Source organism: Colletotrichum phormii, assembly GCF_030913505.1.
Source record: "Colletotrichum phormii strain CBS 102054 chromosome Unknown BDP81scaffold_11, whole genome shotgun sequence".
Classification (NCBI taxonomy): domain Eukaryota; kingdom Fungi; phylum Ascomycota; class Sordariomycetes; order Glomerellales; family Glomerellaceae; genus Colletotrichum; species Colletotrichum phormii.
In genome coordinates, this window is record NW_026851453.1 from 710150 (window position 1) to 726468 (window position 16319).

The 16319-nt window shown below is 53.8% G+C and overlaps 7 protein-coding genes across 7 annotated transcripts; 3 read left to right on the forward strand and 4 right to left on the reverse strand.

The window, feature by feature from the left end:
* Positions 1-574: 574 nt before the first annotated feature.
* BDP81DRAFT_291352 (uncharacterized protein) lies at positions 575-1856 on the forward strand (the record flags this gene model as incomplete). Its single annotated transcript, XM_060583068.1, has 2 exons — positions 575-1143; positions 1301-1856. Coding segments are annotated over 2 exons (1125 nt in total), but the record flags the coding sequence as incomplete, so codon positions are not given.
* Positions 1857-2817: 961 nt separating this feature from the next.
* Positions 2818-4032, reverse strand: BDP81DRAFT_461477 (ER lumen protein retaining receptor; the record flags this gene model as incomplete). Its single annotated transcript, XM_060593777.1, has 4 exons — positions 2818-3483; positions 3548-3816; positions 3871-3955; positions 4018-4032. 4 exons carry the CDS (start codon positions 4030-4032, stop codon positions 2818-2820), a joined length of 1035 nt encoding a protein of 344 aa, XP_060444739.1.
* Positions 4033-4605: 573 nt separating this feature from the next.
* BDP81DRAFT_429097 (NUDIX hydrolase domain-like protein) lies at positions 4606-5768 on the reverse strand. The gene has a single exon (XM_060590483.1). The coding sequence runs from the start codon at positions 5313-5315 to the stop codon at positions 4764-4766; it is 552 nt and encodes a 183-aa protein (XP_060444740.1). The 5' UTR covers positions 5316-5768; the 3' UTR covers positions 4606-4763.
* A 1540-nt stretch (positions 5769-7308) lies between these two features.
* On the forward strand, positions 7309-8983 carry BDP81DRAFT_429098 (LicD family-domain-containing protein). The gene is made up of 3 exons (XM_060590484.1): positions 7309-7885; positions 8084-8692; positions 8752-8983. The coding sequence occupies exons 1-3, from the start codon at positions 7728-7730 to the stop codon at positions 8801-8803; spliced, it is 819 nt and encodes a 272-aa protein (XP_060444741.1). The 5' UTR covers positions 7309-7727; the 3' UTR covers positions 8804-8983.
* Positions 8984-9035: 52 nt separating this feature from the next.
* Positions 9036-10309, reverse strand: BDP81DRAFT_321096 (uncharacterized protein; the record flags this gene model as incomplete). The annotated part of the gene is made up of 2 exons (XM_060584584.1): positions 9036-9589; positions 9733-10309. Coding segments are annotated over 2 exons (1131 nt in total), but the record flags the coding sequence as incomplete, so codon positions are not given.
* An 859-nt stretch (positions 10310-11168) lies between these two features.
* Positions 11169-12330, reverse strand: BDP81DRAFT_461479 (uncharacterized protein; the record flags this gene model as incomplete). The annotated part of the gene is made up of 2 exons (XM_060593778.1): positions 11169-11657; positions 11776-12330. 2 exons carry the CDS (start codon positions 12328-12330, stop codon positions 11169-11171), a joined length of 1044 nt encoding a protein of 347 aa, XP_060444743.1.
* A 1077-nt stretch (positions 12331-13407) lies between these two features.
* BDP81DRAFT_429100 (uncharacterized protein) lies at positions 13408-15868 on the forward strand. The gene is made up of 5 exons (XM_060590485.1): positions 13408-13641; positions 13692-13731; positions 13783-15250; positions 15310-15480; positions 15569-15868. Exons 1-5 carry the CDS (start codon positions 13635-13637, stop codon positions 15806-15808), a joined length of 1926 nt encoding a protein of 641 aa, XP_060444744.1. The 5' UTR covers positions 13408-13634; the 3' UTR covers positions 15809-15868.
* Positions 15869-16319: the final 451 nt, after the last annotated feature.

Sequence of the window (16319 nt, forward strand, 5' to 3'; positions counted from 1 at the left end):
TCCCCTTTTTCTTACGGATTCATTGCCTCAAGGGAACCCGGCTGCTAGCTACTCTTACGCCTGCGAAGACTACCGGCCCTCAATTCCTTGGCCCCCCCCCCCACGTATCTTTGCCTGACGGGCTGTTTTCCAATCCTGGGTTTTCCCATTTTCCGGCTGCCTCATCTACCTTCATCCAGGCTTATCCTTTTTCAATTTCGTTTTTGCCTACCTACAGGCGACGGATACACCAAAGTGACGGGCCGCCGATCGAGAAACGACCTTCTCTCTGCCCTACCATAGCTCCTACACCCAACTTTTTCCTCCGTCCCCAACGCCGCCTAGGAAGACGAAAGAAGGGCCTCGAGGACCTGCAGAGACGGGAGGTACCTCGAATCCTACACACGGGCCCCTGCATGCGCCAGCAACTGTGAGGTGCTTCTTTTGGTCGAACGGGAAGAAACATCACAGGCACACGAGATACATCTAGAGGAACCCAGGAACGAGCGGTACCAAAGGACGATTTCTGCGTTATTCCCCCAATCTTTCAAACGTATCCCCGCCGCCCGCCGCGCGGCGGGCCTGCAATGTCAAGATGGAGGAGGAGAAGCACAAGTTCATCATCCCGGTCCACGAACGGCGACAACCCGGGACCGTGACCGTCGACCCGAATTCCGTACCATCACAACCGCAACACCAACAATCACCACCACTCCCAAGCCATGAGGCTCAATCGCCCATAGATTCCTCTCCCAGGATACAGCAGATCGAGTCCTTCACATCCTACCCGCCAGGCGCCCACCTCCGAGGGGACGACATACCCGATGCCTCACCGCCGTATCCAGAGTCGAGAATCAGCTCCGAGGCGCCTGTCGTCGCCCCGGCCCCGGCGCCCGCACGAGGACAAAGCCACCACCACCACCACCTCCACCATCGCGTCCCGGCTCCGGCTCTGGCGCCTGCCGACCCCGAACGGCAACAGGGCGGCACTTTGGCGACATGGAGACAGAGGTTTGAGGGTATCGGCGGGAGGGGGCCACAGCAGCACCCGAGAAAGACAATCTTAGGCCTGACCGTGCTGCGGTTCTGGGCCGCAGTCGCACTGGGAGTCATCATCGTCGGCGTCGCCATCGCCGTGGGTCTGGCGTTGGGTTTGGCTAACCGGTACGTCTGACGAAAGAGCTTACTATCTACCTACCTACCTTACCTTTCCACCCATTCTTCCTGCCAACTCTTTGTCTCTCCTCCTCCTCTTCCCCCGTCTTCGTCATGACAGCCTCGAAGGCTGACGGAAAGCGTCCTCCCTCTTTGCGAAATTCAGCCCCTCCGACGACGAAAACGAACCAAAAACCGTAATCCAACTCCTCGGCGTACCCTCGCCCGCCCCGATCAACCCGTACTGCCCGCAACCTACTGCGGGCGTGAACACGACGGTAACCCCCTACGACGCCTCCGGCTCCCCCATCCGCTTCAACAACGACGAGGTCATGTCCTTTGACGTCCTCTGCAACACGTACTACCCGATGCGCCAGGGGTTCAACCCGTTCCTCCGCGACATCCTCGTCATGACCGTCCCGGACATGCTCACCTGCATGACGCTCTGCGCCCAGTACAACCAGGGCTACAGCGATGCCGTTGGCGACGACGTATTCCTTGACGGCGGCGGTATCTGCGTCGGCGTCGCGCTCGTCAAGGGCACGGCGCAGTTCTGTCATTTGCAGAACGCCACGGGGATCAACCAGACTGCCTCGTCTGGCGGGTTCGATGTCGATAGCGCCGTGCTTTCGGGTGCGTGGGCCGGCTTGACGAGCGTGGAGCAGATTCGGACGTTTGGCGGGAACATTGACGATGTCATTGGCGCCAACGCGACTACAACTGCGGTTGCGACGGCCACCACCGGTTAATCACGTCAAGTCGGTCGATTTTCTCGGTCGAATCTAGGGGGAGTAATGTTCGTGTCGATGTTTTCATTCTCGTGTAATGAAACGAAGGATCCGTGTTTTTGCGAAGCGATTTGGAGCGTTTGGTTTTGGAGGCCTCCCTCACCATCAGGAGTCGTCAATTCAGAGACAGCGTATTTGGGTGCCCCCAAAATGGACCACTGATTGCTTTGGCTCTGGTGTAATGACTATCTCGAGGGAGGAGACCTTGTGTTCGATACAGCGCGCGACCCTGACATTGGCGAAGCGTTGTGTATTTGGCTGTATTTGGAGCGAATTTGGAGAGGGAAGCACTGATATTGGAGGAGTTTTTTTGTTGTTTTTTTACGAGGAGCTCCCGAATCTGCGATACTTGATCTGCCAGATAGGAGGCGTCCGGAAGGCACAGCAAGCCTATGATTTCAGATCAGCGGCAGCTCGAGGAGAAGGCGTGTATGTCTGCGATCAGGGCACACACTTGGATAAGCTCATTAGTAGTGTCCAGTAGTTTGGACCACTGTGTCTGGATCGCCGTGGATACACGCAGCGGCACCAGGTGCAGACTATAGATGATGCTGCCAGTACAGGAAACGATCGATGGGAACTGCATACACCATGAACTGTGTATTGATTCTCTCGTAAAACGTACAACAATTTTCATACCCTCAAAAGAGAACCATGTCCAAAACTCCGCTTTAAAGACCATCTCTTTGTGGCCTCATACGCTGTTTACTACAAATACTTCCGCTAGCACGACGTCTCATGTACTCGTTTCCTCGCATCCATCCATTCAGCGCCAAAGAGTCTTCTCTGAGGCGTGAGTGTCTGAAGCCGAGCCCTCACAGGACGCAGCTAGTCGAGGGACGTAGATATTCAGACCGCCAGGCTCGAGCAACGGGACAGGTATGTGACCCGAGGGCTAGTTGCGCCACTCAGAACCGTTGTCAATCCCGGCGGGTGTGCCATTGCTTCCAGACGCCTTGTTCGTATCGTCGTCATCGTCATCCAGCACACGGGCGAGCTCATCGGGATCCTGCATCTTGGCATCGGGGTCAATGACACCCTCCTCGAGCTCCTCATCCCGGCGCTGGTTGTCCCGATCGGTATCCAGAACACCTTCATCTGCGCTGACTGAGATGCCACGGGCACCCCACTTGGGGCGGCCACCACCGCGGCGTCCCTGGCCATCGTCGTCGCCAAGAGCTGGGGCGCTCTCCTCATCGTCAGAGTGGGCATCAAGGCGCTTTCCAAAGATTCTGTTGAGCAACCAGCCCCTACGCAGGTCGTCGGCATCAACAATGCCACCGTTGCGGAGCTTGACGCGCTGGCGAGTGTAGTATACCCAGGCAAAGTCGACATACAGGGCCGTCTGGACGATGCCGAAGATGACCGAGACCTTGTTCGGCGCCTTGTCGTTGATGTCGAGCTCACGCGTGATCCATCCAATCAGGTATAATCCACGGTATGAGCCAAGAGTGACGAGGTAGAAGGAGTCGATGACGGTCGGTACGGTGGTCTGGCGGAGCAGGAGCAGCTGAGGCAGGACGCAGATGGATTCGAGGATCTGGCTAAAGTCCCAAAGCCACTGTTGGCGAACGTTAGCAGCTGTGTGGCCAGCTTGACCGGATTCCGTGCGAGGTGAGACTTACGACGCGGAAGCTCCAGTAGCCCTCAAAGATAAGCATGGCAAAGGGAGACAAGACGAGCGAGACGCCGAAGACGCCGGCGCCGACCTTCCAGGAGAGCTCGCGCTCCCTGGTGCGGGGGAAGATCCACTGCATGGCCCCGATGATGTAGAAGGATGACGAAATGTAAAATATCTTGAAGATGAAGTTCCATGCTGATTGTTCGGAGAAGATGTCGAGGTAGCGCGTGCAGAAGACCAAGGCGTACAGGCCCTGGGTGATGAGGGAGACACCTGCGCAAACGTTATCAGTGACATGCATTCATGTTGGAATCTCGGGTAGCGTACCTTCAGCACTCCTGTTGCGATGTATCGCGAACATGAGGATGCATTTCGAGAGGAGATGCGAGATGTCTCCCATGAAACGGAATACCTGGCCAAGCTAGTTAGCGGGCAGCCTCGGGAATCACGTATCTAGTTGGACGCAGCACGTACGTTCCACGCAGTCATGGTGCCGGATGGGAAGTCGAGCTTCCAGCGTATTCCGGTGTGTAGATGAGTTGTGATGTGGTTGGTGGGAAGGACTCGGGGAATGCGATTGCGACACGCAAACAAGAACGGACGGGAAAGGGAACGGCAGCTCCGTTTCACATCACACGAAGGCCGGCGAGCTGCCCACGGCGGTAGGGAGAGAATAGAATCGGATGAAGCTCCGTTAGAGAGGCCGGATCCGTCCGAAACGAAGCTCGGCGATCAGGAGGGTAAAAAGGTGTAACAAGCGACTGAAGCGAACAGTCGGGGATTGAAGCTATTTCCAAAGTTGAAGTGCGGGAAGGTTACGGATAACGAAGCTCGAGGTTCCCTCCTGCCAGTTTACAGATTCAGCTCTTACGCCGCGCGGGCAGTCACGCAGTTGCGCCCCCCAGCTGCACCTGCACCAGCTGGCCTTATCAGCTCGAGCCTGAGTCTTATCCGTGCTGGGGGAAGGTGACGACAGCCCCAAGGCCCCCAGCCACGTTGTCCTGTCAGGAAGCGTTACTATTGGCTCATGTATCACAGGGTCGCTTATGTAACCCCCACCTTGAGGGATAGCGCCATTGAAGAAAAGGGTGGATATTGCCCCGACATTACCTGCGCAGCTGCGCGTATTGCAAAGCCCAGGCCCAATTGAGAAATGCATCTTCATTGGAAGCGGGGAGCATGAGCTAGGTAGAAGGTGATCGTTGACCGAATTTGGCTGTCTATGACCCAAGAGTGGTCTTTCTGACGAGTTGGATGGCCTTCCTCAGAACGTCTCGGTCGTCCTCAAAAGTGAGCTTTTGAGCAGCTTCATCAAGACCAAAGAAGCTCGCACTAAACTGAGTCTCCCCGCCAGCCGTCTCTACCGCTGCTCCCTCCTCGAGAGTCGCAACATACCACCAAATGAGTTTCACTCCAGCCCCTCCATCAAGTCCTCGCATAGTCAGCATAAACGGCTCCGTGATTCCTCGACGCGCGGCTGCTTGATCGGGAGCATTCGCATCGTCATCCGGTGCCGGCGCCCGCGTGGCCATATCAACAGGCAGAAGTCGGCAGCGGAAGCCCGTCTCCTCCAGCACCTCCCGCAAGGCTGCCTCGTGCCTCGACTCGCCGCAATTGCGTCTGCCCTTGGCCAGAAGCCATTCATTTGTGGCCAGGTAACGGAGCAGGCAGACCCTTGCTGGGTTTCTGGGCGAGTCGAAGAGGATTGCACCGCAGCTTTCGACAAAGGCTTCATAGGCGTACTGCCTGGTGACAAAGTTGGAGGCTGCCATTTTGTGCCTGCCTTACCCGCTGGCTTGGGTCGGTCTATATGGTAGCGCGAAGCGGAGTCCTCTTCCCGCAGAGTCGATCTACTCCATCTAGCAGGATGGTGTTGTATTGCAGAGTCGTCAGTGCACAGGCTCGGCGCTGTTGTTTTGGCGGGGGTCCTTGTCTCGCTTGCTTCCGCGCCGGTCTACGGATACTCGTACTACGTACAAAGTCTGGCTGGCCGTGCTTTCTTAGGCCGACCGGGTTGCGTAGCTGTTCACGGCGCTAGCCGTCAACGGATCGGCCGCGGAGGCCAAGATTTCGAACTGGCGTGTCCAACTGCCAAATCAGAAGCTACGATGATGAAGCTGGGTAAGGTTGCTAACAGACAAGAAGTCGACAATCGCATTTTCTCCACATTATTTGACCTGTATGTCAGTACCGCAACTTCGGTATGGCCCGAGGTGACTTTGAGCATGAACTTTGATATTACCATCCTTTACACTCGGTGCAACCGATGGCGGTTTTCTGATATCGACCAAGGTTATATCTATATCGTATCTCGGGAAATAGTGAGCCAGCCATCCTCTACTGACAAGCTTAATTTCTGAGGACTAGTCTTTTGTACCATCATCTGTATCCACGAGGATACCTGTGGTTAATATTCGCAAGTAAATCAGGAGGCTCAGCTCAAAGTCTGGAATAAGTTACCCTCAAAATTCATTCTCGAGCCTTGGCCAAAATTGTAGGATATGGATCGGCCACGACACTACCGAGATCCCACATATCACCTGTCGGTATGGAATGAAATGCAATGACCAGGCCACGCATCTCACCGCGTTGAATGGGACTCTGCAATCACAAACCAAGACGGACGGCTTCCGGCGCCGAGGAGACAACAAACGCGGCCACCCGAGCGCAAAACAACAAGCCCCATCCCATCATGTCCAAATTTCCAGCGGTCCCCTAAATGGGCCAAATGGGGACAAAGATCGAAGCCAAAAGGCAATCGGAGCGACATCCCCCTTGGGGCCCCTTGAGCCTCATTAAAATTCCACAGCATTGCGCCGCGCGCAGCAAACAGTAATTAAGAAAGACGTCGTAAGCACATTGTCAACGCTGCGTGGGGTTCCCTCGGGATGTGGGCGGGCAACAATGCTGCATAGGTATGTTGCCCATTTTCCCATTCCAAAAAAGCAACCCTACCATATGCAAGGGCCACCCAATGCCGGTTCGCCCACGATATCTTTAGCGCGGGAGAGGTGCGGGACACACGGCAGCGCCAACGGCACCGTGGGAGGTCACCATATGACGCGGCCCAGCCGAAAAAAGAAAGAAAAAAGCACCAACAGAGACACTGCTACCGTCAAAGGATACATCCCACACCCATGCCTGGGCCCTGGGTGAATACACTATTTCGGCCCTCTCTAAGGCGGCGCAAGCTCACCCCGGGCCATCAATGGCGGGTAAGTCGGCCCACCAAACGCCCATGGCTGATGCTTCCCATCTGCTTTGCTATGCTGTTGCCCGTAGGACGGTCAGTGGCTTATGTGTTGGTCCGGCCGTTTGCGCGGTTGTCGCAGTGCCGGCGCGTACGTAGGTACATGTGGGGTGAACTGGGAAGGGAACATGGGTTTTTGAGAGAGTCTCTGCCGCAATACCGCCCGCGCCGTTGGGGGCTTGCAACATGCGTTCAAATCCGGAGAGGCTAAGCTTGTTGATCACATCAGGTTTTTGGGGGGTCTTACGCGTGCTTTTCCTTTGCTAACCACCTAACCTGTTGGTTTGGCCCTTGGAACTGAACACACACCCCCCGGTCTGGCGCCCTTGCCCCCTCTCTCTCTCTCTCTCTCGCCCCGTCGATGGATGGGTAACCGGGAGCACGCATCGGGTTCTTCGGCGGATTGGGTCGTACGTACACTACACTACGGGATGATGGGGGGAAATAGGGAAGGAATGCATGTATCTCCATTGGTATAGGTGGAGGTAGATAAAACCAGTGCAGTCCCCCCCCCCCCCCCTCGCCTTTCAAGGTGTTTCTTATGTGAGAGAAGTGACTGGACTGCATCTGTCGAGCTTGCTTTATCAAAGTTTTCCTTGGCTTGAACATCGCTCTCAAAGAAGTCCAAACGGTTCTTACTAATTACCTCTTGCCGACTTACGATAACTCGCCGCATACTCATACTGCAGGAACTGGGGGAAGAAGGAACCAAGCGCTCTTGCTCCCTGTTCAACCTGCCTGCTTACCGCCGCACCGCAACCTTTCGATGACGTTTTGCCCAGACGAGCAGGAAGAGAGAAGGGATTAAACAACCGCAACTTCCAGAGATTCGAAAAATCATAATTTCTCAAATTCTACACAAAGCCGAACTCATACAACTTTTGAGCTTCAAAAGTCGATATCAGCCGTATCAAACGGGGGAAAATCAGCCAAGATGCAAATCGGACGCCTCCTTTCGACGATCGTCGTTGGTCTCACCGTCGCGCAAGCCACACCAATCCAAGACAAGACTTCAGCCTCAACCTCAACCACCGAAGTAGAAGAGCTCAAGGAGTCGCGGGGCAAGGCTCCCAAGTACTTTCAAGAAGCAGAGTAAGTCTATCAGATGCGTCCCATTCAGAAATTCACGGCCTTTGTTCGACATCTTTGCGACGATGAGATTTGGGATGGGATGAGATGAGAGACGAGACCAAGCGTCTTCCCGAAACTCTAATAAACCATCTCACCATGATCACCAACACCTTCACCATCAACTTATGCTCACATAAGCCGTACTAACCCCCACACCAGCTTCTCAATCCACTACGACGCCCGCTTCGCCACAAAACCCCTCAACACAACAGCCCAGCGCGAAGCAGTCCAGGTCCTCATCCAAACCTACCTCTCCACCCTCCGCGACCTCGGCATCCAGACCTGGCTCATGCACGGCTCCCTCCTCGGCTGGTGGTGGAACAAGCAGACGCTCCCCTGGGACGCCGACGCCGACGTGCAAGTCACCGAGAACGGCATCAACTTCCTCGCCGCCTACTACAACATGACCACCTGGTACTACAAGTACCCGTCCGTCCCGGAAGGCCGCTTCTTCCAGCTCGAGGTGAACCCCAATTACATCCGCCGCGGACAGGACAGCTTTGACGAGAACAACGTCATTGATGCCCGCTGGATCGATATGGAGAATGGGCTGTTTATCGATATCACTGCCGTTCGCTATGTTGAGGATCATCCTGAGGGTGATGGCGTGTTGGCGACTAAGAATGGCCACGAGTTCCGTGATACGTCCCTGTATCCTTTGCTTGATACCACTTTTGAGGGTGTCAAGGCCAAGATCCCCTACAAGTACAAGGAGATGCTCATCTCCGAGTATGGAGAGAAGGCCTTGACGAATCAGGAATTCAAGAAGTAAGTCATCAAACAGTCACATCCACTGTAACCCATTGTTTACTAACGCTGTTCTTTAGCCATAAGTTTGTTGACAGCAAGATGGAATGGGTTCCCACTGATGAACTCTGAGTCATGAGGCATAGGTAGTTGTACGGTTTTCACGGATAGGTGTATGGGCTCAGGCGTTTGTGCCAAACTTTCGGACAAGGTGTCCGCCAATAAAACGTAACGGTCTTCATTTGTGGCGTTAGGGAATACCCAAAGCTCTGTTTCCAACAAGAAAAATGCCAATTTTCGCTCCAAGTCAAACCTCTGTCTGCATGCTCGCTGTCCCTATCAAACTGGCCTTCGTGTCTCCAACCTAGTCCTCATCAAGATCCTCGACCACCACCTCCGCCATAGCACCGCCACCCTCCACCGTGCTGATCTTCCTGGGATCGGTTATGGCCACATGTTCCTGCCTCTGCTGGGTTTCCGACGTGCTGCTCCAAGCACAATCGTCCACGATCCGCTTCAAATGGCCTTGTAGAGCGTGAAGGTGGACAATTAGGGGGCATTCCAGACCACCACTGCAACTATGCGGTTTGTTGCTCGTCAACTTTTTGACGCGCTGAGCAATCACCGAGAGAGTGGTGTCTTCCTGTCCTATAATATTGAAGGGCCACAGCGTCTGGCGCGCGAGAAGCTTGAAGTACTCTCCGATACGAGAGCTTTTCGTACAGACATCATTGTGCAGTGTCCAGTTGCGACACGAGTGGCATAACTTGGCGTCGGACGGGTGTTGCCGTCCGCAGCTGAGACAGAGCCGTTTGGCGGTGAGATATCCTTCGCTATGGGTGCTCAGGGGGCCCTCGAGAGACCAAATGTGAGCGAAAGCTCGTACCAGGCGGTTGTTGATATCATCCTTGAGCCCATCTAAAGTTGGATCGTGTCAGCTTAACGTGTTCGATGCATACTAGCTTCTATCGAGTTGCCGTGGCTCGGGAAAGCGCAGGAAAGCGCAGAAACGGGGGAGAGATGAGGGGGACCAGCGAGAGTGTAACTCCGTCAACTCTTACCGAGAGATTTGCACTCATGTAAATTTATGAGCGGTAGGTTTTCTGCCCAGATGTCTTGGAACCTCAACGAAAGGTTGCAAACAGCATACTGCCTCAGCTTGGCGAGTTCGTCTTGAGCCTCAAAATTGTCCGCTGACTTCAAAAGCATTCCAAGGTCCACAACGGATGGCTGTCCGCTATCGATGATGGTCTGGAGGGCTTTTGGACACCATATACCAATCCAAGGCGCGAGCGCGTTGTTGCACTTCAAGAAGACGCTGGTTTCCGAGACTCGTAGAAGCTCTTCGACATCGAGTGTCTTGTACTGATCAATGTTGGTGTGATGCAAGACTGAAAGTATGCATCGAAGGGCGCGGCTGTGGATCCTCGGTTGCCCAGGGGAGAGATGGAAGAAGATGACCTTGCACTCATCTTGCATGCTAAACTCTGCATCGATCAACTTCGCAAAGATCGTCGAGGCGACCCGACAGATTTGGGAGGATACGCGGAAGCCGGCGAGCATTGTGTTCCGAGAAGCGAGAAGAATGACGTATAAGTCTCCATCGGAGAGAATAACTTCAGAATGCCTAGTGTAGGGTCTCAGAGAACCAGAAGTCCCTTTTTGCGGCGACTGCTAGACGTCTGGGAGCTGAGGAACACTCCCCACAGGCTGTTCTTCGTGGAGTTGTTGCTGCTCAAAGTCTGCCCGGGCCTCGATCCTCGTTGATTGCATGTCGTTGATAATCTTCTCGGATGGTTGATCGTCACCGTCCATAGTGATACTCGAGCGGCAACGCAGCAGAAGTGGTCGTGGCAGTTTCGATGAATCAATAGAGTGGTGCAGAATAGCAGATGTTGGGAGGGTGGATGGATTGGTAAGACGAGGCAGAGAGAACAAGGAGACTTAAACAGAGAGCGAAGGAGAAAAATTTGCATGTCATATGCAAAGCTTTAACAGCAACCGGTGCTCTGTTTCGTGCTTTCCTTTGAGATGTCCGTCCCGATGGCAACCACCAGCACCATGTTTGAATAGGCAAGACCTGCCTAGCGTATCTGTCCGGTATCGAGGAAAAGACCCGTTGCCTGAATCCTGAATGAGCAAGACAGCGTGATTCGTTGACTGGAAAGGTTTCCTTCAAGGTCGAATATGACAGCAAGCCCCTTGAGCACCCCAACGCGTATGCTTTCATTGAGTATTTGCTTGCTTCTGTCAGCGCAGATGTTTCGAACAATTTCATATACATGTCGAACAACGTGGAAGCTCAGGAGGCTCGATACCAATCTATAAGCCTAAAATATCGCTGGGGTTGTTTCTATGAATGATTGCTTCTGAACTGATCTTAAAAATGCTCAGAAATCAAAACGCTTTTATGGCCTAGATGAGGCCATGTCATGAAAACCAAAATCACCGACCAACCAATTTGCCGCCCAAGATTCCCCAAAATTATCTTTCCACTCTACAGGCCTTCGCATTTCAACTCCTTGATGGCCTTGTCCTCGCAGTCAGCATTGGCAGTAGCATCATCCGCGGCAAGAGGCTTCAGCTTCCAACCCCGGATGCCATCAATCACCTCGACCACCGCGTCGTCCAACTCGACCAATCGCTTCTTCAGGGGGCATCTCTGGTCAAAGTCACACCGGTGAGTGCTCGTCTCCCTAATTATGTTGAACCGGTGAGCAATCTCGGCAACGGTACCTTCACGCCATGCCTTCTCGTTGGGGTACAGCTGCAACTTGGTGAACATGCGCGTGCACTCAGCTACGCGTGTCTCGGAGGAGCAGACGACCGGAAAATCACCCACTCCAGGATGTTGGCCACTGAGAGGCGGGCATTTGGGGCAATGGGTGTTTTGGTGTCTCTTGTAGATGCGGAGGCACTTGCTGCAGCGGGAAGTGTCCATGAGGCCAATCTCGGATTGGTTCTGATCAAGGTCGATGATGGTCTCCTGCAGAAGAGAGTAGAGACGTCGCTGAACCGCCTTCATCTTGCGAATAATGTTGCCTGGTACACGTTAGTCAAAAGTGTCTCTGGAACCTCATCGTTGCAGCAGACTCACGAATGACACCGTCCGGCAAAGCAGACAGGACCTCATCCTCCGACCAGGCTTTGAAGTCAAAGTTCATCGGAAGCTGCAAGACAGCAGCCTTGGACATCTTCTGGAATTTGGCCGCCTCGCCAAGGGAGGCAGTCGCGACTAGGAGGTAGCCAACGTCCCCACGCTCCACCTGTCCAAAGTTAGCGAGCCACTGGTTGACCCACGGTCTGAGAGACGCAGCACAGTCGTACTTGTCGCAGTGCATAGCGACGACGGAAACCATCCTGGCACTCAGAGTGTACCACTTGTCCTGGTACTTGTAGTGTAGAATAGAGAGGATCATCTCCATGGCTTCGGGGTTGTCATCGTGCAAGGTGATGTCAGGCTTCAATCCGGACTGAGTCTTGGCGCCTTCCTCGAATTTGGAAGCGAGAAGAGAGTCGAAGTATCTGGAAGCGACTCTCAGAATGTGAGAGGAAACGAGGAATTTCTTCCGGGTATTGTTGTGAGAGACTATGAGAGCAGCATCCCAGGAGGGGTGTAGCTCGATGATGGACTCATCTGCCATCTCAATGTCGGCCATTTTGGCTGAGTCTTGCTGAGAGATGATGTTGATTAGAGATTTGAATCGTGAAGATGTTATTTAGACGAGGATAGAATGAATCGTGTGACACTGCCCTCGATATCCCTGGAGTATTGGTTGGAGATGTAATGTAGAAGAATGAGTGATATTGTGTCTTCACAATGACCGAGAAGATGATTATTTCAAATGAGCTGGGGGAAAGATTGGGCAAGAGTAAGTGAGATGTATGGGAAGGTAGGCTCCACGCTCCCAGAGAGTAACGATCAACTCAAGGAAGCTGAGACGCGAGTTTGCTGTTGCCCGAGTCTAAGTGACGAAGGCCGGTATTGTATTGGTAAGTCGAAGGTCAAGTTGCGGAGTTGGAAGTTGGAAGAGGTTGAAAGCAGGCAAAATATCCTGGTTTCTCATGAGATACTTTGAGTTGCCTGTGTCTGGATATGGCAGTCGAGAAGGAACTGTGCGACGGAATGTTGGTGTCGAGGGCAGGTATAATGGTGTCTGAAAGAAGGCAAGAGTGACAGTCCAAAACTTATACGGGATACTTTCTATGAAGGGAGTCCGATTGTAAGCAAGGCCGGTATTTAGGAAAGTCTGCCGACTTGTGTCATGATCAAATCCTACTGAAATGGTGCAGAGGTTATCAAGTCCAAAGACTTTCCTTAGCCTGGCTTGCAAGAGCCATGAGGAAAGCAGTAAACTGTTATGAATAGTACGCTGGTATGAACTAAGAAAATTGCTGTTTATTACACCTGATATGCATCTTATATCTTCGAGTGGGAAGGGAGAGTCCGTAGAAAGTAGTGGCGGTACTATATGTAGTTGACAATGCGATTGGTTGAGTAAGTCCGATGCATTCATCATCCCTTAATTTACTGGTGAATCAAGACATGAATCTCTTCCTGATAAATGAAGAGCTCGAACTCAGTTACTACTAGGCCAATGTGTTTTTGGCTGCCTTTGAATGTTAAGATTTTCCTTTCTATCCTCAAGCAGTGACAAAGCATTGGATCTTGGAGAGCTTCGTACGTGGAGTTCTAAGTTTGGACGTTGAACACGCACGGACCACTTGTTGAACTGCAGGGGTGTCTTGTGTAAAGGGTCGCGCGACACGCCTGGCCAGTACTTTAGTAGACGCGCCGCCCCTCTGCCTACGACGATTGCATTCGACTAGAGTTGTTGAAGTATGCGCTTCAACTCGCAGTAGTCACGAATCGACGTCTCCTTCTTCCTCGATGATACATCTCTTGTACACAAATCATTTGGGGGGTATATTTGCCCTCACGAACTCGTCATAATCCGCAGCCATGACCAGTGAGTTCCGTCGCAGAGCCCCACCAACAAGAGATACTGACCTTCGATAGCCCGAGGGGAGCGCATGCAACAGCGCATGCGAGGAGCTGGGTGAGTAGTTCCGTCCTCTAGCACGCATTCATGTCTAATTTCAGTGTAAAGACATGGCCAAATTGAGGATGTGTCATTCCAATTGGACTTTGGCGATGACCTCACAACCGAAATCGAAACCCAAACTAGCCCCGAGAGGCCGCCGACGCGACCGACACCGACCCCGAACACATCTGCCAAGCGACGTAGGTTAGACAGCGAAACAGGGCGACCTGGTACCATCGAGACGAACAATGTGAGCCAGACGCAGAAATCACCGGGAAAGCCCGATGTCTACGACCTCCAAGCGGAAACCTCCACCGAATCCGCCCAAGCCACAGTCGCGCAGCCAGCAGCGAGCCCCGATGCCGTTGTCGAAGCCGGCGACCCAGACTCTGTCGAATCTCTGCCGCCGCCGCGGCCCGCACCATCGGCGTCGTTCGTTTCACCAGTATCGAGGAGGGTGGCAGCAGACAATACCGAAGTAGAGGAGAGTCCTGCGGATGCTCCGGGCAGTGGGAGACGAAGGAGGATCACAACAAGTAGTGCCGTCGCGTCGAGCGCGAGGTTACAAGAAGCCCTATCTCCGGGCGAAAAAGCGACGGAGACAGTTCCGATATCGTCTCCTTTGGAGCGTAAAGTACGGCGGAACACGACCAACACTCGCAGGTCCACCCTCGGCTCTCGCGGGAGTCGTAATTCGGCTGCATCTGCCAATGAGGACCTGGACGAGCTCTCTCCGGACCGGACAGCAAACTCTGTCGAGAGGACGAGGTCCCCTGAGCTGTCTTATCGTCGTGAAGTGGAACCAGAGGAAGCGGAAGCAGAGGCATCAGAAGCACCCGTCGACGTATTAGAACGAGCAACAGCGAATAACTCTCAAACCGAGTCGATACTCGGGCCAGAGCTGGACGCGATCGTTGACGAAGTTCTACAGCAGGACCAGGATCACGATGAAAGCTTGGCAGAGGAAGTGGGCGCGAAAGAAGCGGCTCAACAACTAGGTCGAAAACGACCGCGCACAAGTCCACGAAGATCATCCCCCGAACCAGATTCTACGATAGCTGAAGAGGAGCAAGAAGAGCCCGTGCCGAAGAGGCGACGGAAACAAGCTCAAAAGAGCCCAGCGAAGCAGAAGCAAGGCAGACCAAAGGCGGCCTCCAAAGGCAAGGCGGCTTCCACAACGAAGGACGCCTCACCCAAAGCCGCACCGAAGCGCATGAAGAAGTCAGGATCAGGCGGGGTCGATGAGGCTGTATCCATCCCTGTGCAGCGCTTCACCAAACGTGTGCAAGTGGCTGAAGGCGGCGACGGCGAAGCTGATGTGCTCGCTATGGATATCCCCTTCGCCGGGCGCGGCGGTGTGAACACGGTTGACGTGTTGACCCATATGTGCGACGAGATTATCGAAACTAGCATAGAGACCCTGAAGGAGGGAGTGCGTAATGCCCAAGATGCATCCGCCAAGAGGGAGCATCGCGTGCAGCAACGGGCTCTGGAAGCGTATCAGGACGAGTTGAGGACGCGGCTCCTCCAACATGTGGGTAGATCCACATCCCGAGGCTGGTGGTTGCCACCCGTGCTGACTCAAAATTCCAGACCATCCTCCTCGACACGCTCCACAGCTTGCGCAAGCGAGTACGCAGTGTCCAGAAAGAGAGGATCACTCTTCGGGACGAAATCATGCGCATCCGAGCCGAGCGAGACCAGGTGGCGCTCCGGAAAGATGCCGTCAGGATTAAGCACGAGAGGGTGACGGAAGAAGCACTGGTAATGTCACACCCTGCCCGAAAGGCAACACCACACCTTAACTCAGCCTTATGAGCTCTTCTAACCGCCCGTTTGTGTGTGCCCACAGAACCAATTGAGCTTATCTTCGCAGATGCATGACATTGATCTTGCCGTGGAGCGCGGTCGCGCGGCACCCGAGTTGAGCCCGGCCGAGAAGAAGACGGCAGAGTTGGCGAACCTCGAGATTTTGATATCTAGAATTACGGACCAGGCCTGTACGCACAGTGACACGGGGGGTACGCTGAAGCAGGTGAAGGACTTCAACGCGTTCCTTGAACGAGCTGCAATAGCTCTAGAGGGTCGATAGATGAGAGAGAGAGAGAGAGAGACACGGACAGAAAGAGAGGCAGCAAATGGTCCAAGCGATGGCGATGTGGTGTCTTTGCCCACGTCATATCTGATCTTCACGGCAAGTTGGCGTTCATGTACGATGCTTGGGGCAAGCTTGGGGGGGAAGAGGCAGGGAGGGGAGGGGTTCGACGGGTGGCCTTTGCCGGGGATACCCAGGAGACTCGGCTTTCTGCTCTCCCCCCTCCTGGTTGATGACTATGATAATTCAGGCCAAAGAAAGCCAACAGAAGAAAAGCAGCTGCTTCAGCCTTCACGGGGTTTACCAATAGGGGGGCGTTGACTTACCGCGCCGTTCTGGTGTAAACTCTATATCCCAATAACAAGAAACTACGCGACGGCCGAAAGAGGGAAAAGGCTGTCTTACTCTAGGGTACGGCGAAGAGCGCCATTTCCCTCCTTAGAATTGAGGACGAAACTCAGCACCAAAGCAAAATCCAAACTGTCCAAAGAAAGGTCGACGAGAGTCT

Coding starts and splice junctions, on each gene's coding strand:
- BDP81DRAFT_429100 (XM_060590485.1), top strand. Junction 13,732..13,782: donor CAGCGCATGCGAGGAGCTGG/GTGAGTAGTTCC, acceptor TTCAGTGTAAAG/ACATGGCCAAATTGAGGATG. Junction 15,481..15,568: donor GGGTGACGGAAGAAGCACTG/GTAATGTCACAC, acceptor GTGTGCCCACAG/AACCAATTGAGCTTATCTTC.
- BDP81DRAFT_429097 (XM_060590483.1), bottom strand. CDS start 5,315: ATGGCAGCCTCCAACTTTGTCACCAGGCAGTACGCCTATGAAGCCTTT.
- BDP81DRAFT_429098 (XM_060590484.1), top strand. CDS start 7,728: ATGCAAATCGGACGCCTCCTTTCGACGATCGTCGTTGGTCTCACCGTC. Junction 7,886..8,083: donor AAGTACTTTCAAGAAGCAGA/GTAAGTCTATCA, acceptor CCCCCACACCAG/CTTCTCAATCCACTACGACG. Junction 8,693..8,751: donor ACGAATCAGGAATTCAAGAA/GTAAGTCATCAA, acceptor GCTGTTCTTTAG/CCATAAGTTTGTTGACAGCA.